The sequence below is a fragment of the Apodemus sylvaticus genome, chromosome 4, assembly GCF_947179515.1.
Source record: "Apodemus sylvaticus chromosome 4, mApoSyl1.1, whole genome shotgun sequence".
Lineage (NCBI taxonomy): Eukaryota > Metazoa > Chordata > Mammalia > Rodentia > Muridae > Apodemus > Apodemus sylvaticus.
The window spans coordinates 127,763,663-127,791,137 of NC_067475.1; the positions used below are offsets into that span (position 1 = coordinate 127,763,663).

Genomic DNA, 27,475 nt, shown 5'->3' on the forward strand with positions numbered 1-27,475 from the left:
GGAGCCTAAGATCCTGACTTAAAAACATTTCTCCTTTAATAGATGTCATGAAGAATTCAGAGTTTAAAAGATAAAAAGACAATGCAGCATTCAGTTGCTATTTAAAATTTTTGAAATATCAGGTACTATTTTAATCATTTACAAGTGTTTTATTGTCTTTTTCATATTTGTTTTGCTTTTTTTCATATGGGTTTTACCCTCTGTCTCAGGCCAGCTTTGAACTCACAGCAATGCTGCCTCAGACACCTAGTCCTGGAATTATATGCATGTACAACACCCTGCTCATTTACAAATTGTAATATAAATATCTACTTGCAAATGAGACACATTTTACTTATTTTAAATTAATATGTAGAAGTTTTAGCCTTATATTTTTTCATACTTACTTATTATGCAATGACATTTTAACTACTCCTTGGAAAATAACAGGAATGTGAATTTGTAGATACCTATTTTTCTCAATCTCTTAGGGAAAAAATCAAAATAATTTCCCCATCTACAATTTTACTATTGCAGCTTTGAAAATGTGATAATAGTCAGATATATAAATGTGCTGCAGAAACAGACTTCTGTACCCTCTTTCTTTCTCTGACATGTATGTACTTACATTTGGCGCTTAATGTACTCTTTAAGCAGTGTTTCTTCCACAGGATACACCTGCACACCTGTGCCATCATCGTAATAATACATCATGCTGGTGTTAAGCTCTGTAGGAAATGGCTGCTCAGTCCTTTCCCCTGGCTCTCGATAACCATATGAATAATCAAAGTTCACTGGATACAAAGTAAAAGAAAGGTGATCACAAATTTAAAAAATAATCAGTAACCATAAAGGGAAATCCATAATGAAGAACTGCAAACACAAAACCGAATTTACTGTCAAACTAAAATGATTAGCTGACCCATCGTGCCAGATGACCACTGAGCTAGCTCAGCAGGGAAAAGGCCCGTGCCACCAAGCTAATACCTTGCATACAACCTCCTGGTCACACGTGGTAGAGAGAACCAACTCCTAAAATTTATCCTCAGATTTCCCCATGAACACCATGGCACCCTGACCTAACCCACACATATATAAATAAAATTTTTTAAAAATTTAACATAATATAGGGTAACATGAAAAAACAAGACTATTTGTTATTTTTTTCAAAGCTCGTCTAATTTAACAGAGAGAAAAAACTCCTCATGTCGTACATCTTGGGTTTCCTCGGCCTCGGCCTCTTCCTCGGCCCCGGCCTCTTCCCCGGCCTCTAGTGGAACCTCGGATGGTACCACCCTCACTTCTCACACTGGATACTTCATCTTGATCATCTCTCTTTTCTCTATCCCGTCTCCAACCTTCAAATAAAAACATTCGAATTTACAATAAATACAATAATCTCTATGAAAATATAGTAACTACTTTCTCCCCCAGTTTTTTCCTTTGGATTTTAAAAGCACCTTTTATTTATTCTTTGATAATTTCACGTGTAAACAATTTATTTTGACTATAGTCACCTACTACCCACTTCTCTTTGATTTTCTTTTCCAGACAAGGTATCACTATGTAGGTGGGGCTGCTGGAATTGCATTCAGATCTGCAGTGGGCTACCTCCCAAGTGATGGGATTAAAGGCAGGATCCCCTTGGGGGTTTGTAAGGTAGTGTCTGATTTGCTAGCCCAAGTTGGCAACTCTTAGAAATTCCTGCGTAAACCTGCCACAGTGATGAGATTACTAAGCAGGAGTTACCACATCCTTCCTCTCTTCTATCCTAGTTGATAGTAGTCAGGCTGTATTTAAACAGCAAGAAATCCAAGCTGATTGTCAATATCCTTGGCATAAAAAGTGGGTGGAGATAAGGAGGTGCTTGAACATATATAGAGAACATTCTATATAAGTAAATGACACACTAGAAAGACAGAGAGGTCCTCTGCTAAGAATATGCTGTTATATACATATTTACAATGCTCCACAGTTACTGTATTTAAATGTAGAACTTCCCTAAAAATACACTTTCTATAAAACAAGTAAGGAAGAAATACTACCAAACAAAAGGCATGATTTTAAAGAGAAACAGAAAGCACATAAAAAATTTAGATGAAGAACAAGAGGAATTGTATCTACTGTATTCAACAACTCTCACTCTGTAGACAGGAGGCTATCATCAAACTCACAGAGACCCCCATCCTCTACCTCCCGACTGCTGTGATTAAAGGCATGGGCCACCATGGCCTGCAATAAGGGCTTTTCAACCTCATGCTTTTGATGCTGGTTAGACAAGAGTGAGATGGAATTACTCTGCATGCTATTCAGATGCTTTGCATCATCCATCACTCCACTCATTAGACAATACCCCTAGCATCTATTCATTCTTCAGCAAGGACATCCAGCATTATCTCTCCTACTGAAAGCCAATGCCCTAGACCCTATAACTCTATCTTCTATGCCAATTTAAAATTCTTTGTAATTTATGTGTCTGTTTGCATATGGATTTATGTCTACCACATGTGAAGAAAAGCCCACAGATGTTAGAAGAGACGCTTCGATCCTTGCACCTGGAGTTACAGGATGTCATGAAGGTGCTCATCGCTGATCTTCAGGAGAGGTAAACATTCTTAACCACTGGGCTATCACTCCAGCCCCTAAAATATTCTTAATAAGAATGGTTACACATCTACAATCCTAGCTATTGGGAAGTTAAGGTAGGAGGACTTTGAGTTCAAGGTCAGACTGGGCAACAATATTCAGTGAGATCTAAGATAGCTAAACCAAATAGTCCTTCCTTAACCCAAAGTAGGCCTTATTTTACACCATACCATACTCACAAAAAGCTTAAAGTTATTTAAACATAAATGTCAATTCTAAAAAGTATTTAGATGCCAGGTACTATGGCACACCCTTTTATTCCCAGTACTTGGAAATAAAAGAGGCTGGTAGATTGCTGGTTTATATAGAAGACCCTGTCTTTAAAAAAAAGTATTTCTACTAAAAATTTGTCTTTAAAAACTAATCATAAGGAAACATGGCCCAAAACATAACCCAAAGTAAAGAGTATCTGTTTAAAAAAACCAAAAAAAAAAAAAAAAACCTTATTATCTTGCAGAGAACAGTTCATGCCTTTAGTTCCAAAATTTTAATTGAAGGTAGAAGCAGGCCAATCTGTGAGTTCAAGGTCAGCCTGGATTACACAATGAGTCCCACACAGAGATTGCTACACAGAGACCCTATCTTGAAAAACCATAACCAAAGCAGAGGAACTATTAAGACAATGGTGGAGATTAAGGAGAAAATCAACTAAAGCAATGTGTAATGCCAGACCAGATGGGGAGACAGAGAGCTTAAGAAAGACTAGAAGCCTAGAGAGATGGCACTTGTCTGTAATCCTAACACTTGGAAGCTGAGGCAGGAGGATCACAAGTCTGAGGTCAGATATATAAGTGCCTGGCTAGATAGTGAGCTAAATAGTGAGGCCCTGTCTCAATGTATAAAATAAGATATAAAATTAAGCCAGGAGATGGTGGTATACACCTTGAATCCCAGCACTCAGGAGGCAGAGGCAGGTAGATCCAAGTTTGAGGCCAGCCTGATCTACAGAGGGAATTCCAGGACAGCCAGGGTTGCACAAAGAAACCCTGTCTGGAAAGACCAAAAGGATAAACACCAACATTGGAATGAGGTTATAGGCAGTTACACTGTGTTAACATTCAGCCTTGTTAAGTGCCATGTCCTCTGCAAAGTTGTAGAATCAAAGACACAGTTCTGACAGCAAGCACTACAGCTGTTTGTCTGACTCCATGGCGCTCTTGGCGTGACACTTACTTCGTGCATCACTCTTCCTATTACTGTGCGCTGGTTTGTTTGCTTCAGGTTGACATCTAGAGCTGTTCCGGGACCCAGGTCTCTCCTGGCTGTCTGGTCTCACATCATCTAAGTGGAGTGGTACCCATTTGTGCTTATTAGCTTGAAGAAAAAACCAAAATCATTTCATAATAATATACAACTTTCATTAAGGCTCTGCAATTCTAAAAGCAATCTGAATTTTAATTAAGGATTCAGTCTGCCTTTGAACAGATTATCTGTAGAATACCAAAAGAATTCTTTTCATTCTTATAGACCAATCTTTGATTAAGTTTGTTAAAAATATTTCTCACTAGCAAGTGAAAAGCCAGTAAATTAAAAAAAAAAAATTAATCGAACCAATATCCCGGGGGTTGGGAAGATGAGCCCATTAGTAAAATACTTGCTACCTATGCACACGGACCCAAGTTTCCCTCCAGCACCCACATAAAAGCCAGGCCTACGATGCCAACACTCAGGGCTGGGGAGGCAGAAACAGGAGGATCCCTGGATCTTGCTGGCCAGCAAGTTTCATGTTCAGTAAGAGAAATAAAACCGAGAGTAACTGGTCTCCATACACTTATGCATGCACACACAAGCCACATACACAAACATAAATACATAAACACACAAAAATCATAAAAACAAACCTAAAGGCTTTAGCTTCAGAACACTGAAGTAGTCATTTGTCTAGTATTACTATTAATAAGAAGTTTCTCAAAAGCATGTGAGGAATGAGCATGTTTATCTAAGTACACCGTAGCTGTCTCCAGACACACCACAAGAGGGCATCAGTTTTCACTACAGATGGTTGTGAGCCACCATGTGGTTTCTGGAATTTGCACTCAGGACCTTCAGAAAAGCAGTCAGTGCTCTTAACCACTGAGTCATCTCTCCAGCCCAACACAATTTTCTTTACAGACATAATATTACCCCTATTATAGACACACTGAAAACAAAAGAAGACACACTGAAAACAAATGAGCCAAACACAATGGCTCATGCCTGTATCTAGTTCCTGAGAGGCTAATGCAGGAGGATTTCAAGTTCCACTCTGTCCTGAGATACTCAATCTCAATCTCTCTCTCTCTCTCTTTCTCTCTCTCTCTCTCTCTCTCTCTCTCTCTGTAGCTCTGTCCAGAAACTCAATCTGTAGACCACGCTATATTCAAACTCACAAAGATCCACCTGTCTCTGCCTTACGAGTACTGGGATTAAAGGTGTCCACTTGATGTTAAATTTCAATAGTCAACCTGAAGGTATTTGGAATCATCTAGGAAATAAGTCTCTTAGCTATACGGTTTTTTTAGATTCTGTTAATTAAGGTGGACTAGAGTTAACAGTAGCCAGCACTAATTTATAGGCCAGGGTCATGAGAAAGAGCAGAGCAAAAGCTTCCTGACTTTCTGCTGCCTCGGAATGAAATACAGCCAAGTAACTCCCAATCCTGCCACTGTGACTCCCCCACCAAAGACTGTATTTTAACCATAATCAAAAATAGATTCATCCACTTGTGTGGCTTTTGCCACAGCATCAGGAAAAGGAATTAATACACCAGGTGAGGTGGGTGGTTCAGGCCTGTAATCCTAGCACCTAGGTGTTGACTCAAGAGGATTAACAGTTCAAAGCCAGACTGGATCCAAGAAAGACCATAAAGGACAAATGACAAGGGAAGGCAGAAGTAAGAAGAGGAGAGCACAAGTAAGGACAAAGGAGAGAGGATGAAGGATAAAGAGAGAGGGCAGGGGAAGATACAATCGTCTTCTCTTGGGGACTGGTAACTTTAAAATTATCTTGGTTTCCAGGCATGGTGGTGCACGTCTTTATTTCCAGCACTTGGGAGGCAAAAGTAAGGGGATCTCTGTGAGTTTTAAGTCCAGCCTGGGATAAACAGTGAGTTTCATGATAGCCAGAGGTAGATTGAGAGACTTTGTCTCAAAAAAGAAAAAAAACGTTACGGTTATACAAAGGAAGATGACCAAAGTACTTAACAAAAAAAAAAAAAATGAATATTATGGTGGCAAGATGGCTCAGGTAAAGGCACCTTCCAAAAAGCTGACAAACTGAATTTGATCCTCAAAACCCACATAGTAGAAGAGAACCGACTCCTGCAAGTTGCCTTCCACTTCCACATACATGCTGTGGATACACATACTCATACACATGCGGAGGTGGCACATGCTTTCAATCTGGGCACTCAGGAGGCAGAGCTGAGTGGATCTCTGAGTTAGAGGCCAGCGTAATCTATGGAGTTCTAGGATAGCCAGGGCTACACAGTTAAATCCTGTCTTGAAAATTCAACCAAACAACCAAATAACAAAAAACAAAAAACAAAACAAAACAAAACAAAAAAACCATAAAAAGGTTGTTTTAGAAAGTCTGCACAATGCTGCCCACCCTCCCAACCCCAATCCCACCTTTGACTACTTTGTCTTTTTGGTTTCTCAAGACAGGGCTTGACATCTAGTCTTAGCAGGCTCTGTACTTACTAAACAATGCAAGCTGGCCTTAAAGCTGCACCCCTGCCTCAGCTTTCCAAGTGAATGACAGACCAAGCTATTTGTGTATGCACATGCATGTCATATATGCATGCTGGACATGGTGATCAGAGAACAACCTTTGGAGTTGTCCTCAGAACTGTCCATCTCTTTTGAAATAAGTTTCTCACTGACAGATAAGTTGCTCACTAATTCTGCCCCTACAGAACCTGTCTCTAACTCACAAGTTCTTCCCCCATAACTCAACATGTGCTGGCTCTGCATACCCACAAAAGTGTTTCTGAGCTTCAGGACCAGAGTTGGATCCTTGGAACTCACATGGTAGAAGACAGAACCAACTCCTCCAAGTTGTCTTATAACCTCCACATGGATGCTGTGATGTGCATGGCACTACCCCCATCAAGAAAATATAGGAATATACATTTGTAACTGGGTGATGGCACACGCCTTTAATCCCAGCACTTGGGAAGCAGAGGCAGACAGACCTCTGAATTCGAGGCCGGTCTGGTCTATAGAGTGAGTTCCAGGAGAGCCAGGACTACACAGAGAAACCCTGTCTTGAGAAACCAAGAAAAAAAAAAGAATATAAGTTAATATTATCATCTTCATTGGAAAAAACATGCAGTAGGTGCACAATTCATGGCTTAAATATGACAAATTTATCTGGCTATCTATAAAACACCTAACTTAGTAGTGACCAATCAATTTCAACTAAAACAAAACAAAGACAAATCTTAAAGTAAAATGACAGGTCTTTCATATGTATGAATTCTAGCCAGCCATGAACACTATTATAGAAGAAGCAGGAAAAATGTTATGTGACAAAGCAGGTAATGAACAGGCAGAAATTTCTAACAGTTGTTTATTCTGTTCTAAGTCAAGCTTTGTTTAATAGATCAAAGGAACCTAGTCCTTAACTCTTGCAGCTATAATTATTTAATAAAAGACAAAGACTCAGTTAGTCGAGGCTGTGCACACCTTTATTCCTTTAGTCCTAGCATTCAGGAGGCAGAGGCAGGACAATATCTGTGAGAGGCCAGCCTGGTCTACATAGTGAGCTCCAGGACAGTCATGACTGCATAGAGAAACCCTGTCTCAAATAAACAAGTTTTAAAAGACAATGATTCAACTGTATGTGCGTAGGATATGATAAATTGGTCCTGACAGTCATGAAGTTAAGTGCCACGGGCTACACCATCAAAGATACCTTGGTGTGTCATTTCACCTCTGCAGAGTAAATGCCTTCCTAAGGCAATCAGACTCTCCATTTTAAGTTCCCTGAACATTGCCTGTATCTCTTGCTGCTCATCCTAGACTTAGAAACTTGAATTAATAGAGGCTTTCACCAACCTTGCCCCTAAACACATGAAGATATTAAGAGTCCAGAAAAAAATGGAAAAGAATTTAGGGCAGTACATTTCATAACTTTATCTTTTTGGGGAAAACCTTGGCTAAAACTGGGGCTGGAGAGAAATGATGGCACAGTGCTTAAAGAACATGAATTGCTATTCTAGAAGACCTAGTTCCACTCCTAGAACTCATGTGAGGGATCTCAGAACTGCCTACAACTCCAGGGATCAAACACCCTCTTCTAAATTACATGGGTACCTGTGCCCACATGCATATACCCATACATTGACGCACATGCACACACATAATTAAAAATAAAATCTTGAAAAAAATTGTCAGACAAATTTTTTCAGAAGACAAAGATAAATTCCAGGCCACTCTGTTACGACAACAAAAATATAACCAAAAAAAAAAAAAATCCTCAATATACTGACTAAAATGTTTTCACTTTTTCTCTTTAAAAAAGTTTTTTAATTTTCTCAAAAATGCAGAGAGTAATTTCAATGTAAATTTAAAAGAAGACTAATCTAAGAATATATCTGCAAGAAGATCTATAAAGAATTTCACTCCTCTTTTTTTTTTTTTTTTTTTTTTTTTTTTTTTTGTACAGAATAGAGTTTAAATGCAAAAATAAATACAGGGCAGGACAAGCAGGAAGACCAAACAGGCCAAATCAGTTACTACTACTGCAGGAGGCTGAACATATGATGACAAAGACTAATACAATTCGTTACAATGCAGTCCTGGAAACTTCCAGTTAAAATGAAGACTCCAGCTGGCTCACCTCTCTTCCGCTGGCTGCTTGACTGAGCCTCATCCTCGCTGATGTTCTCAATAGGACCATCTAGTTTTGCTTCCCGGTTCTCTTTGCTCTCACTGTTGCTTCTTTTTTCAATCTTCTCTTCTTTTTCTTTTCTAATTTGTGGCTTTTTATTTCCTTGGTTGATAACACTCTGAGACTGCCAAAAAAAATAAGTGTTCTGAATAGAATCATTTCTATTAGCATTTCACTTGAAAAAAAAAAGTCAATATGCCTATTTTAAATATTGCTTTAAAATGTAAAAGGAAATAACTTGCTAAAAGGAAAAACCTGGAGAGTAGGGCACTTGTCTAGTAGCATGCATAAGGTAAGGTTAGATCCCCAGTTTTACCAACACATGAATATGCTGCCATCATTCCTCAAAAGAATGGCAAATTAATCACAAATTTACCACAATGGATATAGTTTTAAAAAATTGACCAACCTGGGCTGGAGAGATAGCTCAATGCTTAAGAATATTGTATTTGGAAGAATATGTTCTTCCAGAATAAGGGTTTTGATTCCTAGCACCCATATGGCAGCTCACAACTGTCTATATAATTCCAGTTCCAGGAGATCTGAAACTCTCACACACATACAAGCAGGAAGAACACCGATGTACATAAAATAAAAAGAAATCATTTCTTAAAAAAATAAATAAACTGACCAAATTAAGAGTATTGAGACTATGAAGTAACTGAAATTCTAAGATACCATCAGTGGGAGCACAAGTTTGACAGTTTCTTAAAAAAACTAAATGATAGCTAGTATATGATCTTGCCACTCTTTTCCCTAGTTATCTGTCTACTATAGGGAAGAAAGGAAATTTCTGTGCAAAATTATATAGCATTTCATTTACAATAACTTAAATGTCCACCAAAGTAAAGTGAATGGACAGTGTTAAAACTGTGAATTGAAATGTATTACTAACACACAAAGCATAATCCTTAGATAATAGTACTTGAGTAAGCCAGAAACAACAGTGCTTCCTACCCTCCTCTACATCCACAGAACCTACAGCTTGTGGTAGCAGAAGGCTTCAGGATTTGCTAGACAGAAGGATGGCTGCAATCCTTGCAAGCAGGAGCCAAGCTCATTTTCTGGTTGTGGTAATGGGTTTACATGCACATTCTGATAACAACCTATCATGTTAAGGCTGGGCATGGTGATATACTCCTTTAATCCCAGCATTTTATTGGCAGAGGCCAGGAGATCACAGTGAGTTTGAAGGCAGCCTGGTCTACAGAATGAGTTCCAGGACAGTCAAAGCTATATAGAGAAAGACCCTGTCTCAAAAATAAAAAACAAACTCCCCAGCAAAAAAAGAAATAAATAAAAATAAAAATAAAAAAAGATTAGAAGACATGAGTTGAGTTCCCAGCACTCATTTTCTCACAACCACCTTTAGTAAGAGTTCCAGGCAGTCCTTCTGACCTCCACAGGCACCAGTTATGCACATGGTGCTATGCAGGCAGAATACTTAAACACATTAAGTAAATCTAGTTTCTTTAGTTAAAAAAAAAGTAAAATTTAATCCTTTTTGAAAAAAAGAAGTTATAGAACAAAATGTATATACCTTACGCCAACTCCTGAGGATATAGCCAGATAAGGAAATGTAAATGCAAGTATTATCTTATAATTGGGTAAAACTATAAAGAATAGCTGTCAAGTTTGTACCATCTTCTTATCAAGAGATATAGTCATATAAAATGTAAATATTGATTTAATATGTGATCATTATTACAAAAATGCACTCTAGGATAAATGTTAAGCCACCAAACTCATTACTAATATTACTTTGTGGGAAAGGATGCTGTAAGTCAAAATTGTGAGCCACATCACAATAATGCTGAAATAAGAATTTTCTTTTTAAAACAGAATTAAAAAAAAAAAAAACACTTACCCCCGTGTTAACCAATTCACCTGGTGTTGGCCAGTTTGCCATATCACTGAAGTCACTAGCCTAAAAAGTAATAAGTATTACAACTGAAAATGATTTTTTAGAAATTTTAAACAGAAAAAAAGAATTGCTAAAAGTAATTTTTGTAGCCAAGCATGTTGGTACATGCCAGAAATCTTAGTATTTAGAAATGGGAATAGGAATTCAGTATCAATGAGACTACAATGAGACCCTGTCTCAGCAAAAGCAACAGGCTAGATATAGTGGTACACGCCTTTTGATCCCAGCAAGAGGCAGAGGCAGGTGATCTCTGAGTTCCAGGCCAGCCAAGGCTATGTAGTGAGACCCTGATTCAACCACAAGGGGGAAAAATAACAAAATCAAATAAAGCAGTAGCAATTTTTAAAATTACCTATATATATTTATGTAGACTTTCAACCACTTTGAAATAAAAATTCAGTGGTCTTAGGATAAGACTTCAAGCAGAATTGTTTTAAAACCATTTAAAAAGTACTTCTTGTAAAAGCATACCTTGTTGGATTTCTTTGTCTTGAGTTTTCCCGCTTTTATAATTTTGGGGGAACTGAGCTCTAAAGAAAATATACAAAAGTGTTTTTTTTTTTTACAACCATTTCATTTAATAAACTTAGTAAATGAATATTATTTCAGTTTTAGCAAGTTAGCATAGTTACCACTCTCAACAAAATTCAAGTTTCTGGTTTTCAAATTCCTAGAAAGGCATCAACTGTAATATGCAAAATTGAAATGTTGCCCACATTTGAAAAGTGGAAGATATTAGCTGGGCAGTGGTGGCACACACCTTTACTCCCAGCACTTGGGAAGTAGAGGCAAGTGGATCTCTGAGTTCAAGGCCAGCTTGGACTACAGAAAGAGTTCCAGGACAGCCAGGGCTACACAGAGAAACTTTGTCTCAAAAAACAATAATAATAATAAGTTGGAAAATACTAACTTACATTAAACTGACAAATCAGTCCTTTTATTAATAAAATACAACAGAATAAAATTGTAACTTCTTTAAGTAAAATTCAACTCTACCGGCTTTCTTGTTCTCTCTCTCTTATTTTTATTATTTTGACATGTCATCAAAGGGAAGGCATGTTCTACTTACGAGTTACAGCCCAGCCCTCAACTCACTTTATAATAGGATAAATTATTCTACATAATACATTCACCAAGAAACATTTAGAAAAAGTTTTATAAGGCTTCAAACTAGGAAACAAACAGGTTTAGCGGCCTTTAATAGATTATACCCAGTGTCTCTATTTGGGATTCTGTTGCTGAAAAACACCATTACCAGGGCTAGAAAGATAGCTCAGGGGTTAAGAGCTCTTGCAGAAGACCCAGGTTCAGTTCCTATAGCTCACAACCATCCATAAATAAAATTCCAAGATATTCAACACCTCTGACCTCTGTGGATACTAGACACACACATGATACACATATACAAAGGAGGCAAAACACTCACACATGTAAACTAAATAAATCTTTAAAAAACAAATAACAAAACTACCATCACCAAAAGAAACTTGGAAAGGAAAGCACTTGTTTAATCTTAGACCTACAGGTTAAGAGTCCATCACAGAGGGAAGCCAGGGCAGGAGGCAGGAGCTGATTCAGAAGCAATGGAAAGCTGCTACTTACTGGGTTGTTCCTAAGATAATTAGAAAGTTATCTTCTCAGATAATGTTAGTTCCAGTCAAGTTGACTGAACAAGCAAATAAACTGAAATAACGAAAAATAAATCAACAACAACAAACTAACCAGGATACCCAGAACCCAGTCACACAAAAGAAAGTTAACTGGTCTCTGTATATTGTGGGCTAGGGCTGTAGAGAGCTTATCCAACATGCACAAGGTCAGTGCCCCAAATACACAACACAATCATTGATTCACCTTTCATTCTCTTTTAAAAAAAGCACGTGGCAGGTCATAATGCTTTTAACTCTAGTAGTTGAGAGGCAAAGACAGGCAGATTATCCAAGTTGGAGGCCAGCATGATCTAGAGAGCAAATTCTAGGACAGTCAGGGCTTTACATAAAGACTCTGTCTCAAAAAAACAAATGAACAAAACCAAACCAAAACAACAAACAAAACCCCAACTGTATTTAATCCAAGTGATAGCTCAGAGGTAGAGCTTTGCAACTTTAAGGCCAACGTAGCCTACAGAGCTAGTTGTAGAACAGCCAAGGCTACATAAAGAAACCCTGTCTTGAAAAAAACTAAAACTAAAAATAAATTGTTTTAAAAAAGGAAAAAACAGTTGAAGACCCAGCCACGGGGCCAACCTACAGTGGGAACTACTACAATGTATATGGTGGAGGAACAGGAAAGAAAGAAAAGTGGAATGGTTTGAGCACTATGAGGAGAGGTAGAACTGGAGACTCAGCAGGGCGGAGAGGCAGAGTCTGATGTGAGTAGCTGACCCTGTCACCTGAGGCCATGGTGAAGTGCAGGCCTGTGCAGAGGGCCATGTCTGAGTCCTTGGCCATGAAGCAGCAGAGGTCTGTGTCAATGTACATGGCTCATATTACCAATAAAGTCCATGTAAATTCCCTAGTCTGGGCTGCCAGCTGCGACCATATTGATGTCTAAAAACTGTGCAGAGCTGGCCCCATTCCTTACTGGCTGCAGCACTTGGGAGAGAGGACCCGGCACCTGGTCTGGATACCACAATAGAGCTGGCCCTGCTGGTGGGGGCATAGATGAGCCAGAGAGAGCTGCCCTTTTCCCCTTTGCTGCCTGAGGCAGATGGGAAAACTGGCCCCCCAGGTAATGAGAGTGAGAGAACAGGCCCTAAGACCTCACACGGGCAGCACAGTAGAGTTGATCCTGGTGCTGGGAGAAGAAGATGAGCTAGCCCTGAGGGTGTGAAATCAGGGGTTAGGGGGTAAGCAGGTTCTGCTGCCCCTAGCCTGATAAGACCTTGAGTGAGCAAACCAAGGCAATGCTGGAGAGCTGGCAGTGGTGGTGTGGGTGTAGGTGAGCTGGCCAGCTGACCAACTCAGCTACCACACAGGCCCAGATCCAGGGCTTTGAACTGGCCCACCCCATCATCTACCCCAACTGCTGGAGTACATGAAGGGACCAGTTCTGCAGATCCAAAGCTGAAGGATCTCCATGATACAGGGCAACAATAGGACAGCTGTTGAGGATCCAGTATTGATAGTGTAGCAGCAGAAGCCTGAGGCCTGGAACCTGACTAATGACTCAATACAATGAACATTTACAAGTAAAAATGTATAGACAAAGGGTTATGCTGTGTGACACAATGTGACATACTATAGCTTTCACAAGGAGACTTGTTTTTTGGAGGGGGTCTTTTTAAAAATTTTATTTTGGGGGTGGGTGGCAAGGGTGGACAAGGGATGGGGAGAGGAGTGGAATCGCAGTGCACAGTGTGAAGTTCATGAAGAATCAATAAAAATATTAAAAACAAAAGAAAAAAGAAAACTGTCTTTAAGCTACAGTTGTATATTTTATATTTATCCACTCCCTCCCTCATGTTTTGAGGCAGGGTCTGGATGTGTAGCCCCAGATGACTTGAACTGCTACAGACAGGTATCGAAACTTTGCTGATCCTCCTCTCTTTGCTTTCTTACCTAGTCTTGGGATTACAAGGTAAACCACCACAACTAGCCATACCAGCCTGGGACTGGGAGAGTATGTGCTATAATAAGTATATAATAAGAGTATGTTCTATAATAAGTATATAATAAGAGTATGTGCTATAATCAGTATGTGCTATAATAAGTCTCTCTCTCTCTCTCTCTCCCTCCCTCCCTCTCTCTCTGATCTGCCTACTTCTGCCTCAGCCTCCTGTGTGCTGGGGTTAAAGGCAGGTAGTGCCACTGCCCAGCTACCTATAACTTAAAAAGATTTATCAAAGATGGTAACATGGTATAGTAGCATGTGCCTGTAATAATCTACAAATACATGGAATAGATAGCATGTGTATGTGCACACAAACATATATGTATGGATAAAACATATGCCATAAAACATATACCTTATCTTGGTGGTAATCAATATTTAACTGGACTTAAGTTGATTTCTAAATGCAGAGTTAGGGAGCCCAGTCCTATTGGATATAACTACAATACAACAAACAGGGAAATCATGCCTGGTACAGGAAGCTTACACTAACTATCCTGGGTTAGTGAATCACAGATTTCAGAGGAGTACCTACAACCAGCATTTTACTAAGCCAGCATAATCCCTAACTACATTCTAAATATTTGTCCTTATACCCAAGTGTAGTTTTCCCTCCTCATCTAGGAAACTTGAAACTTCTCTTTAAGAAAACCACAATCAGCTTCTGGCTATTATAAACAAGGCTGCTATGAACATGGTGGAACATGTGTCCATGTTATACATTGGAGCATCTTTTGGATATACGCCCAGGAATGATATAGCTGGGTCCTCAGGTTATGTCCAGTTTTCTGAGGAACCTCCTGACTGATTTCCAGAGTGGTTGTACCATCTTGCAATCCCACCAACAGTGGAGGAATGTTCCTTTCTCCACATCCTCGCCAGCATCTGCTGTCACCTGAGTTTTTGATCTTAGCCATTCTTACTGGTGTGAGGTGGAATCTCAGTGTTGTTTTGATTTGCATTTCCCTGATGACTAAGGAAGCTGAACATTCCTCAGGCGCTTCTTAGCCCTTTGAGTTTCCTCAGTTGAGAATTCTCTGTTTAGCACTGTACTCCATTTTTTAATAGGGTTAATTGGTTCTCTGGAGTCTAACTTCTTAAGTTCTTTGTATATAGTGGATATTAGTTCTTTATTAGATGTAGGACTGGTAAAGAAAGATCTTTTCCCAGTCTGTTGGTTGCCTTTTTGTCCTTTTGACAGTGCCCTTTGTCTTACAGAAGCTTTGCAGTTTTATGAGGTCCCATTTGCCCTGCGAGAGCCTTACAAATAGTCAAATGCTGACAGCCAACCATTGTACTGAGTGTGGGGTCCCCAGTGGAAGAGTTAGAGAAAGGACTAAAGGAGCTGAAGGGGTTTGCAAACCTATAGGAAGAACAATAATATCAACCAACCGCCCCCCCCCCCCCCAGAGCTCCCAGGGACTAAGCAGTACACATGGCTCTGGCTGCATATGTAGTAGAGGACAGCTTTGTCAGACATTAATGGGAAGAGAGGTCCTTGGTTCTATGAAGGTTTGATAGATGCCCCAGGGCAAGGGTATTAAGGGCGGGGAGGTGGGAGTGGATAGGTAGGTGGAAGAACACCCTCATAAAAGCAGGGAGAGGGGGGATAGGAGGGGTTTCCAGGAGAGGGGGAAACCAGGTAAGGAGATAACATTTGAAATGTAAATAAATTTAAAAAAAAAACACACACAATCAACCAAAATGCAGAGTTAGGGAATCTTATTGGATACAACTACAATACAACTCACCCACCTATAGTTCAGAGAACATTGCAGAAGAAGGGGTGCAAGACCATAAGAGCCAGAGGATCATAGAGTTTGCTGTGAGATCAGGTCTTATAGGAAAGTCAGAAACTACAGCCATAAAGTCTTACCAATATGACTACCTAAACATGACTTAAACAAGGACAATTTCTATAACAGACATGCCAAAGTAGACAGAGCAATGACCACTATGCTTCACTACACAGAGTTACAAACTACGAGGCGTAGTTTGTTTCATAAAGTTGAAAGAACATTGAGAGGTATATAGGAGGGTTTGGAAAGAAGATAGAAAAGGTCCTGAAAAGGCTCAAATACCAGGACTGGGAAGCAGGAGAGGGTTGATTGGGGAACAGGGGGAGGGGAGATAGCTTATTGGATGCCGGGGGAGGACCAGGAAAGGGGACATTTGAAATGCAAATAAAAAATATATCTAATAAAAAAAAGGAAAAGAAAAAAGATAGAAAAGGAGGAAATGAAGTAATTATAGTATAGTTTCAAAAAATAAAAGAAATAATAAAAAACATTCCATGAAATAAATAAGGGGGATGGGCAGCCATGGGAAAAGAACCCAAAACCTCCAATAAAAATATTATTTAGGGGCTGGAGAGATGGCTCAGTGGTTAAATTAAAAGCACTGATTACTTTTGCAAAACAGGTTCAATTCCCAGCACCCACATAGTGGCTCACCAACTGTAACTTCAGTTCCAGGGGATCCAATGCCCATCTTCTGACCTCTGAAGGTATCATACACAGGTAGTATAGACATACATACATACATGTAGGCAAAACACTCAAACACATAAATAAAAATATACCAAAAAATCCAGGATGGTGGTACAGACTTATAATCCTAGCAATGGAAAGGCTATGGTAAGAAACTCAAGTCAATCTAAGCAAATTGAGTCTATACAAAACTCTCATCTAAAAGAAGAAAACTCCCCCGACTTAAAAAAAAAAAAAAAAAAAAAAAAAGGAAAGGATTAATTTTCTCCTATGCTAACAAAGAAAATATCAATTTATATAGTCTAACAATAATACCCTGTGGTATAACAGTTGATTTCTACATTTTCCCTATGGAAAAACATAAGACAAGATACATATAAAATGTTACTCTGTCAAGATAAAGAAAGGGAACACTCAAGACTTAATAGGTCAATGCTCAATTAGCTATGTGAGCTATATTTATGGATTACTATACAATTTAAAAGTGAGTCTAGATGATAAAGGATTAGCCAGACAGGTGGGCAAAGGGTCTGTAGTCACAGTACTTAGAAAGAGGAGGCAGGAGGATCAGAAATTCAAGGTCTGCCTCAGCTACTTAGTTTCAGGCCAGCCTGAGGTACACAAAGCCCCGTTTCAAAAAATTAAATTAAATTTAAGCCGGGCGGTGGTGGCGCATACCTTTAATCCCAGCACTTGGGAGGCAAAGGCAGGCAGATTTCTGAGTTCGAGGCCAGCCTGGTCTACAAAGTGAGTTCCAGGACAGCCAGGGCTACACAGAGAAACCCTGTCTCAGAAAAACCAAAAAACAAAAAAGTAAATAAATAAATAAATAAATTTAAAAATCACCCAGTACCTTTTTGCTTTTTGTTTTCTGTTTTTCAAGGCAAGGTTTCTCTGTGTGGATCTGGCTGTCCTGAACTCACTCTGTAGACCAGGCTGGCCTCAAACTCAAAGATCCGCCTACCTCCTGAGTGCTAGGATCAAAGGCACTCACCACCATCCAGCAATCATCCAGTATTGTGAATCAATTTTTTGTTTCATATGTTCTATAGAATACACTTGTTAGAAAGTAATTGTTTAAAAGGTCTTTAAAAAATTAGTAAATGTAGTGGTGGTACATGCCTTTAACCCTGCAGATTTCTGAGTTCAAGGCCAGCCTGGTCTACAGAGTGAGTTCCAGGACATGCCAGGGCTACACAGAGAAACCCTGTCTCAAAAAACAAAACAAAACAAAAATATTACTAAACAGATTAATCAGTAATATGTCTCTTTTTGAAAGGAATATAACAAGATCAAAAAGTTATGGGTTGTCTGTGTGGTAAGTGTGCACAAGCTCCAAGAGTTTTATTTTTATAAGTTATAAGGATATATAATATATATATTTACATCTTTATATTATATATTTATATATTTTATAATAAAATAGAATTTGCTTAAGAGGTATTTCATGAGGACACCAACAGCTAACTTACGGTTTCTTAAAAAGAAAAAAGGAAGTGGGTTGATAAAAAGCAACAGAGCCAGACATGGTAGCACTCGCCTTTAACCCCAGCACTAGGAGGCAAAGACAAGGTGATCCAGGTGGATCACTGCGTGAGGCCAGTCTATTCTACATAGTGAGTTCCAGAGCAGCCAGGGCTATATAATATAGTGAGATCTTTTTCTCAAAACAGCATACGGTTCAAAGAATAAGAATGAAAAAATTGGACAAAATATTAATATCTTCATACTCTGTTTCTGAAAAATTATACTACAAGACTGATTTTTACTGTACAACCACAGCTACAAGCAAGCAATTAACAAGTCTTAGGCTGTTATTTAATTTTAGGCTTATTAAATAATTACAACTACTTAACACAAGGTTAAGATGGTTTGGGACGATCTCAGGTCAGAAGTCTTAATACTGATCTCAAGATATTCCTAGGTAGGCCTGACTTTGGCTGAAGTGTTTTATCTCGTTTCCCCAAAACAGCAATATACCAGAGTCATCCTAAAAGTGGAGGAGAGTGTCTGCAAACATGGGAGCTATCAAGAATCTGTCTCACTTTTTTGTCTAGAGAAAGCTAGGCTGCTGAAATGGCTAAGAAGGTAAAGGAACTTACTACGAAGCCTGGCCTGAGTTTGATCCCCAGAACACATGATTTAAGGAACACTCCCCCAAAGCTGTTCTCTGATCTTCACATAAACACCATGATGCATGTACACAGACTAAACAAATAAATGTAATGAATAAAGCCCATGATTGTATTCTTAAAAAATACTGCTCATAATTGTATCATAAAAAAAGACTCCCCATGCTTCCTATAATGCATCTACCTCTAATAATGTTTATGGTAAAATATTGTGGTGGAATTAATTCCTTCACTTCATTAATAAGAGTAATAGTTTGGCCGGGATAAAAATCCTCTCTCAAGAGTATCCTATTTTAGATAAATTCTAGAAGCATTCTATCAATTGACTGATAGTTTAATATAGCTCAATCTGTATTCTTTGAATCCTAAATGATCTCTGGACATATTTGATAGTTTTTCTTTTTCTTTTTTTTCCCATCACTTTATAAAAAATATTTTAATTGAAAAGGGAAATAAAAACAATTTATGATAAAATTAAAGATTTACATGGAAAATATTTCAGATAGAAGAGATACATAGAAAAACACGTTAAAATTGACAATTTTCATGGAAAATTAAAGAGTAAAGTGGTAGACATGTAAAACATTGCTAAATTAATTGAAATATAAAATAGAAATATTTTATGATAGAATTGAAGATTTACGTGGAAAATGTTTCTGATAAAATTGTAGAAAAATGTAGAAAAACTTGTTAGAATTGAAGATTATCACGGAAAATTTTATATAGATATACTAATGGTAGGTATAAAAGTATTCCTAAGTTGATTGAAAGTGGAATTATAAACATTTTCTCATGAAGATTTACATGGAAAATATTTCTGATAAAATTGAAGAAATATATAGAAAAACATGTTAAAAATTAAAGATTATCATGGAAATTATACAGATAAAATGATAGGTATAAAGATAATTCTAAGTTGATTGAAGGTGAAATTATAAACATTTTCAGATAAAATTGAAGATTTGCATGGAAAATATTTCTGGTAAAATTCAAGAAATATATAGACAAACACGTTAAAATTGGTTATTTCATGAAAATTTTTACATATAAAATCTCTTTCTAAATTAATTGAAGGTGGAATTAGAAACATTTATAATAAAATCAAAGATTTACATTGAAAACATTTCTGATAAAATAGAGGAAACATATAAAGACATATTAAAATTGAAGATTATCATGAAAAATGCAGACAAAATGGTAGACATAAAAACCATTACTAAATTAATTAAAAGGGGAATTACAAACATTTTCTGATGAAATTGAAGATTTACATGAGAAATATTTGTTAGTCTATGTCTTTTAATTGGGGAGTTGAGTCCATTGTTGTTAAGAGATATTAAGGAATAGTGATTGTTGCTTCCTGTTATTTTTGATGTTATCTTTATGTTTGTGTGAGTATCTTCTTTTGGGCTTGTTGGAAGATTACTTTCTTGCTTTTTCTAGGGTGTAGTTTCCCTCCTTGTATTGGTATTTTCCATCTATTATCCTTTTGTAGGGATGGATTTGTGGACAGATATTGTGTAAAATTGGTTTTATCATGGAATATCTTGGTTTCTCCATCTATGATGATAGTTTTGCTGGGTATAAGTAGCCTGGGCTGGCATTTGTGTTCTCTTAGGGTCTGTATAAGTTCTGCCCAGGATCTTCTAGCTTTCATCATCTCTGATGAGAAATCTGGTGAAATTCTGATAGGTCTGCCTTTATAAGTTACTTGCCCTTTTTCCCTTACAGCTTTTAATATTCTTTCTTTGTTTAGTGAATTTGGTGTTTTGATTATTATGTGCTGGGAGGAGTTTCTGTTCTGGTCCAGTCTGTTTGGAGTTCTGAAGGCTTCTTGTATGTTCATGGGCATCTCTTTCTCTAGGTTAGGGAAGTTTTCTTCTATAATTTTGTTGAAGATATTTACGTTGTAAATCTTTGCTCTATACCTATAGGTCTATACCTATAATCCTTAGGCTTGATCTTCTCATTGTGTCCTGGAGTTCCTGGTTGTTTTAGGTTACCAGCTTTATGCATTTTGCATTTTCTTTGACTGTTGAGTCAATGTTTTCTATGGTATCTTCAGCACCTGAGGTTCTTTCTTCTATCTCTTATATTCTGTTGTTAATGCTTGAATTCTTTCCAAGGGTCTCTACCTCCAGAGATGTCTCACTTTGCGATTTCTTTATTATTTCTACTTCCACTTTTAGATCCTGGATGGTTTTGTTCAGTTCCTTCAGTTGATTGTTTGTGTTTTCCTGTAGTTCTTTAAGGGATTTTTGTGTTTCCTCTTTAAGGGCTTTTACCTGTTGACCGATGTTCTCCTGTATTTCTTTAAGGGAGTTATTTAAGTCTTTCTTGAAGCCCTCTATCAGCATCATGAGATATGATTTTAAATCCAACTCTTGCTTTTCTGGTGTGTTGGGGTATCCGGGACTTGCTGTGGTGGGAGAACTGGGTTCTGATGTTGCCATGTGGCCTTGGTTTCTGTTGGTAGGGTTCTTGTGCTTGTCTTTCGCCATCTGGTTATCTCTGGTGCTAGTTGGTACTGTTGTCTATAGCTGGAGTTTGTTCCTCCTGTGGGCCTGTAAGCCTGTGTGTCCTTACTCCTCTGAGCTCAGAAGTGAAAGCACTGCTGAGAGATAGATCACTCTCTCCTGGCGGGCTATGCACAGAAGGCTGTGGAGTCTCCCTGGCTCCCTGGTGCCAATGGCAGCGGGAAGACTTCCGTCCCAGCTGCTCCACTGATTTTTATGTCCTGTGTGCTCCTACCTGTTCCCCTCCAGAGAGAAGGTGGAGATCTCACCTCTGTGCTCAGAAGTGAAAGTGCTGCTGGGAGATCACTCTCTCCTGGAGGGCTGTGCACAAAAGGATGTGGAGTCTCCTGGCTCCCTGGTGCAAATGTTGGTGGGGAGACTTCTGGCCCAGCTGCTCCATTGATCTTATGCCCTCATGCCCTCATTTGATAGTTTTTCATTACTATTATTCTCTTTTTGATATAGGGACTCATTGTATTTTTCAAATATTTATTTCACTTTAATTATGTGTTTATCTCTGTGTATGTGCATGTAAGTAAGTGCAGGTGCCCAAAGAGGTGAGAAGAGTGTGTTGAGCTTCTCTGGAGCTGCAATTACACATATCCTCTAAAAAAGCACTATGTCTAAAGCTCTGAGCCACCTCAGCAGCCCTGCCTCACTGGTCTCAAACTACTAGGCATGGTTGATCCTCCAGTCTCAACTTCCGAGTAGCTTGGACTGTAGGCATGTGCCACTGCACAACTTAATATCCCCCCTTTTAAAATTTCATCTTTTAGAAGATTCCTTATTTTTATTTTTGTGTATGTGCACCACCCATGTGTAGGCTCCCTCAGGGACCAAAGGGCGATAGATCCTCTAGAACTGGGTGAGCCAGATGTAGGTCCTCTGTCAAAAGCAATAAGCATGCTGGGCAGTGGTGGCGCACACCTTTAATCCCAGCACTTGGGAGGCAGAAGCAGGCAGATTTCTGAGTTCATGGTCAGCCTGGTCTACAGAGTGAGTCCAGGACAGCCAGGGCTATACAGAGAAACCCTGTCTCGATAAACAAACAAACAAAAAGAGCAATAAGCACGTTTAACTACTGAGCTATCTGCCCAAGCTCTAGCTCACCCTATTCATTTTTCTTAGGAAAACAAGGAGGAGGCCATGGCATCTGACTTGCATGTAGAACGGACTGTTGTTTTAAGTACTGTTAAGATTTGGGAGCAGCCAGGTGGTGGTGGCACACACCTGTAATCCCAGCACTCTGGGAGGCAGAGGCAGGCAGATTTCTGAGTTCGAGGCCAGCCTGGTCTACAGAGTGAGTTCCAGGACAGCCAGGGCTATACAGAGAAACCCTGTCTCAAAGAAAAAAAAAAAAAAAGATTTGGGAGCAGTGGTTCCTTCATGCCCATTACCTCAGCTACTGGGAAGGCTTAGAGGGAAGTCTGGGTTTGTTGCTAGCCTCCATAATTCAGAAAAAGTGCCTTCTCAAAACAAAGAACAAATAGAAGACATGAACTTATCCATGTCATTAATTTACAAGACCAACAATCTTACCGAAAGTTAACTAGCTAGTTAGTAATAACTACACTATCACCCATTTCTTTCAGCAATACATTCCTACATCACTCTAAGTTACCCATTAGTCACTGTAGAGGAACAGCCTAAGAGTCAGCATTGCCACCCTGCCACAGATCTGAAGAAAAGCATTCCTAATATTGCAGTGACCCCAGGATGCAAGAACTGTTAAAACAGAAACATCGGTATAACTGGAGCTCTTTTTCATTTTGAGAAAGGTCTGTCTACATAGTCCTGGCTGTCCTGAAACTCACTAAGTAGATCAGGCTGACCTTGAATTCAGAGATCCACTGCCACTCCCTCAAAAGTACTGGAATTAAAGGCCTGGCTTCTGATTTTCTGAGACACTGGTCTTGACTATAATCCAGGCTGGCCTCAAGCTCATAATCCTCCTGAGATGGCCTTATAGGTATGGGCTGCACTCCCAGCAAGTCACTGTATCCTTAATCTAAGGAGGACTGGAGAGCCAAGGCGCAAGTAGGTTAAACTGTCAAATATTTTTCCAAGTAATCTGCAATAAAATTCTTGGGGAGGAGGGGAGAAATCATACAGCTTGAAGATAAAGCACTCGCCCAGCAAGCACAAAGCCCTACTCTCATGTCCATATGAGGGGGTGGGGGGTGGGGTGGGGGAGAATCTCCAGTTTCACTTTGAAAAGTTTTAAAGTCTAGAAAACTGGGTTTATAAAAACTGGATTAATATTTGATATTTCAATAAATATTATAATGCCTAATACTATGTGTTAATCTAGATATGGAGGGATAACAGTTAATGAAGGGATCGACAGGTTTTTCTACTAAATTTTAGGAAGACTTGGTATACTATGCTCTCTTCACTTATTTAGCAGTGGTTAGTACACAGCTCTTTTCAGCGAACCAGAATTATGCTAATACAAGACGGTCAGCAAAATTTAGTGTTTTTGTTTTGTTTCTTCTGAAAGTGCCAAAAATTTAGTAAGAATTAATGAGCGCAGAATGCCTATAATCCCAATAACTGGATGGAGGCAGTGACAGAAGGATCAAGAATTCCAAACCTGCCTGGGCTACACAAGTAGATAGTGTTTCAAAGAGCAAACAAAATAACAAAAACAAATAAGTTAGTGAGCATTTCTCCATGCAAAACCTAAGAAACCAAATCGGTTCAACATTTATCTCCCCCTACAGGAGAGATACAACAATCACAACTGTACACGATGATCCCTTCACCGCCTTTGACCCTCATAACCCCATAAACACGCTCAAACTTCGGCTGTTCCACCAACTCTCGCCAGACCAGCGAAAACTTGCCAACAAAACAGCAGCAATTTGCACCGAAAAAGCCCAGCTATTTTAGTGCAGTTTAATTTTTAAAACAAATGGAGACTTTTACTCAGCCCTTCCATTCTAACTTTTTTTTTCTTTTTGAAAGACCTTATTAAATAAATAGCTCTCTCTGGCTTCGAACGCCTAATCCTCTCCCATCAATAGGCCTGCGCCACCAAATACAAGCCAATTTTATTTTCTAAACTGCAGTTGCTGCAACCCGAGGGCCATATTGCATTGGTCAGCATTCGAACGCAATGGCCCAAGCCAATTTCTAACGCGCAAGTCTAGCGTGGGACCGGCGGTGCGATCCGGACTCTCAATCGGCTGTCCCGTCTCAGGCATTCTGAAACACGGCCACATAACCACAACCGACAGACACCCACTACCAGCTGCCCCACAGCAGAGCCACAGCTACCTAGCAGCGCTCCTGAGACTTTCCTTTCACCACTTGACTTGAGGAGCGAGCCCGATCGCGCTCCCTCCTACTCACGAATCCGCTCGCCCCGGCTCGCTCGCTTCCTTCCACTCCGTGGCAAGTGCGCGGAAACTTTTCCACAGTCTCCACCGCGTCTGGGACGCCGACGCGTGAAGGCACGAGCCCAGCACAGCCGCGCTGCCCAGTCACCCACGTCGTGCCCCTACCCGTCAAGGAGAACCTGAGGTCCCACCTCTTCCTGTCGCTCCCTCTCCTAGATGTCCATTTATGTAAATCGGCCCGGTGAATGACACCTAGGAGCCAAACACCTCCCGCGGACCGCACTCACCGGCCTCCGGGGAGTCCTGAGCGGGCGGCGGCACCCCGGTGCCCGCGGGGGACAGGTGCTGCGGCAGCTTCTTGGTCCACGGGTTCCCCTTTGGCGGCGGCGGCGGCTTGTCCTCGGGGCCGGCTGCCGCTGGGTCCTCGCGGGCGTCCTCCGGTGGGTCCCGCGGAGCTGGCGGCGGCGGCGGCAGCGGTGGTGGTGGAGGCGGCGGCGGCGGCGGGGCCTCCCCGCCGAAGGGACCCCCGGACGCACGCGCCTTGTGCGCCAGGTGCAGCGCCAGCGGCCTCACGGGCACGGCCGCTTGCGGCACGCTGTGTCCCAGCACGAGCGCCGGCGACGGCTCTCCCCGCGCCCCCGCGCTGGTGGCGGCCGCGGCCCGCTCCTCCCTCGCCTCCTTGCCCTCCCGCTCGCCGGGCGCCGGCTGCTCCGCCCGCCGGCTCGCCGCTGCCAACAGCGCGTCCCGGTCTCCGGCCACGGCGGGCGGGTCCTCCCGGGGGGCAGCGGCGGGCACCGGGGCGCGAGCGGACATGGCCGGCCCCTGGCCCCAGCCTCCTGCCCAGCCGGGGACCGCCCGGGTCCAGGGAGCCCGGCCGCCCCTCTCTCCACACGGGGGCACCGACCCGCTTCGGTCCTGGGACGCGGAACCCGCCCGCCGAGGCGTGCAGCGCCCGGCGTGCCCGTCCTCCCCGCCCGCCGAGCGGAGCGCTAACCGCCCGCCGCCCGGCCTCGTCGCAGCGCACGGCCGGAGCTCGCCACACGCGCCGGGCGCGCCCGAGCCGCGAGCCCTCAGCGGGCGCGGGCGACTACGCGGAGCTCCAGCCAGTCTGAAGGCTCTCTGGCGAGCTGCGGAGGCGCGCGCGGCCTGAGCCGGTAACTGCCCCTGAGGGCGGGGCATGCAGAGGGCGAGGCAGCCGGGGGCGGGGCGTGCAGAGGGCGAGGAAGGCTACTGGGCGGGGCTGCAGAGGGCGAGGAGGGCCAATGGGCGGGGTGGTCAAATAGGCGGGGCGTTTATAGGCTGAGGCGGGCCGATGGGCTGGGCATGCCGAGGCGGAGGTGTCAAAGAGGCGGGGCGCGCAAGGGGAAAGGCGGGCCAGTGGGCGGGGCGTGATGAAGGCACCACAACCAAGAGAATCAGCGTTCAGTAGGCCAGGTGCCCAAGGACCAGGGCGAGGGCCAGTCAGGGTGAGGGGCGGGGCGGGTAGAGGGCGAGGCAGGTTAGGGGGCGGGCACCCTGGAGAGTGACGTGGCTACTCACCGGCATTCCCTAAACGCTGCGGGCGACCGCGGCCTGGGGAGTCTTCGCCAGTGCGGCGGGCGTGGCTCGATGAGGGCCCCGCCCTAGCGGACCGCGGGGATGAACCTGCTACTCTAGGGGAGCACCCGACATCCGTGACCCAAGGACAGGGAGGACTTTCTTCGGGAACCGGGAGGATCAGATAGTCCATTTGTGCTAAGGTGAAGCCCTTCGGGCTTTGCACGAGGGCGGGTCCTCAGGACCCGGGAAAAGTTTCCCAGTAACGACGTGGGCTCCGTATGCACTCCGGATCCGGAGCCAAATTCAGGTGAAGACCCAGCCGCGACATTGCAAGAAGTGCACCTTGCTGGGCGGTGGTGGCGCACGCCTTTAATCCCAGCACTTGGGAGGCAGAGGCAGGTGGAATTCTGAGTTCGAGGCCAGCCTGATCTACAGAATGAGTTCCAGGACAGCCAGGGCTACACAGAGAAACCCTGTCTCGGAAAAAAAAAAAAAAAAAAAAAGTGCACTTGTTCGTACGGATTCTAACCCACAAACAACGAAATGTTTCTTGAGTAAAACAAACACTAACCACTTCGCTACCTTTTTCACTTTTTCAGTGGGTTTTGATGTTTTCAAACTAAGGTCTCCTCGATCTCGAGGCTGACCATGAGCTTACTATTGAGACGGCTTACCACTCTAGTCCAGGCTGCCCTGGAAGCCCGACTTCGATCAGTCTGGTTCTGAACTCAAAGGAATGCGCCTGCCTCGGCCTTTTAAATGTGGGGATGAGCACAGGCGTGAGTACTACACACCAGCTAGTCTTGAACTTACTTTTTAAAGATTCTTTTAGAGTCCCTAAGGCTGGTATTAAAGCATAAGGACCACACCCAAGTGGCTTTGTGCATTCACTCCTAGATTTCTTTTTTTTTAGATCTGCCTTCCTCTGCCTCCCAAATGCTGTGATTAAAGAAATGCACTGCCTCACCCAGCGTGAATTATTCTATTTTTAATTACAGGAATGCGAGAAAGTGTGTGTGTGTGTGTGTGTGTGTGTGTGTGTATACACAAGTGTGCAGGTGCCCTGGAGGTAATGGATCCTCCTTGAGCTGGGGATACAGGCTGTTGTGAACTGCTGTGAACTGCCCAGCACCGTGCTGGGAAGCCAGAGTGACAAGCGCTCCTAATCTTCAAACCATCTCTCCAGCACCTTAGCTTTGAACAATTGGAAAAAAGAAATGACAGGAGAGGACATGGCTGCTCCTAGGTGTGGTGGAGGATCTGGAGTGGACATGGCCAGACTGAGACTGAGTTGGAAGTGTGTGGAGAGAAGGGGAAAGGATAGAAGAGGGGAGAGAAAGGGACAGGGACAAACCAACAGCCAGGAGGCCAAAGGTACAAAAGGGACAGCAACCAAAATGGCTGCATTGTGTAGGGAAAAGCA

The 27,475-nt window shown here is 41.7% G+C and overlaps 1 protein-coding gene across 3 annotated transcripts in view; it reads right to left on the reverse strand.

Moving 5' to 3' along the window:
- The window catches only part of Larp1b (La ribonucleoprotein 1B), a 33,406-nt gene extending 7,742 nt beyond the window's left edge, over positions 1-25,664 (reverse strand). The window contains exons 1-7 of one of the 3 annotated variants that reach the window (XM_052180577.1): positions 24,801-25,664; positions 10,895-10,953; positions 10,367-10,426; positions 8,449-8,623; positions 3,799-3,939; positions 1,194-1,337; positions 608-773 (exon numbers count right to left, since the gene is read on the reverse strand). In XM_052180577.1, coding sequence (XP_052036537.1) covers positions 608-773; positions 1,194-1,337; positions 3,799-3,939; positions 8,449-8,623; positions 10,367-10,426; positions 10,895-10,953; positions 24,801-25,326 — 1,271 coding nt within the window. In that variant the 5' untranslated portion in view covers positions 25,327-25,664. Of the gene's footprint in view, positions 1-607; positions 774-1,193; positions 1,338-3,798; positions 3,940-8,448; positions 8,624-10,366; positions 10,427-10,894; positions 10,954-24,451; positions 24,676-24,800 lie in introns of those variants that run through there. The other 2 variants (XM_052180579.1, XM_052180578.1) reach the window with 2 other exon arrangements.
- Between the last annotated feature and the right edge of the window lie 1,811 nt (positions 25,665-27,475).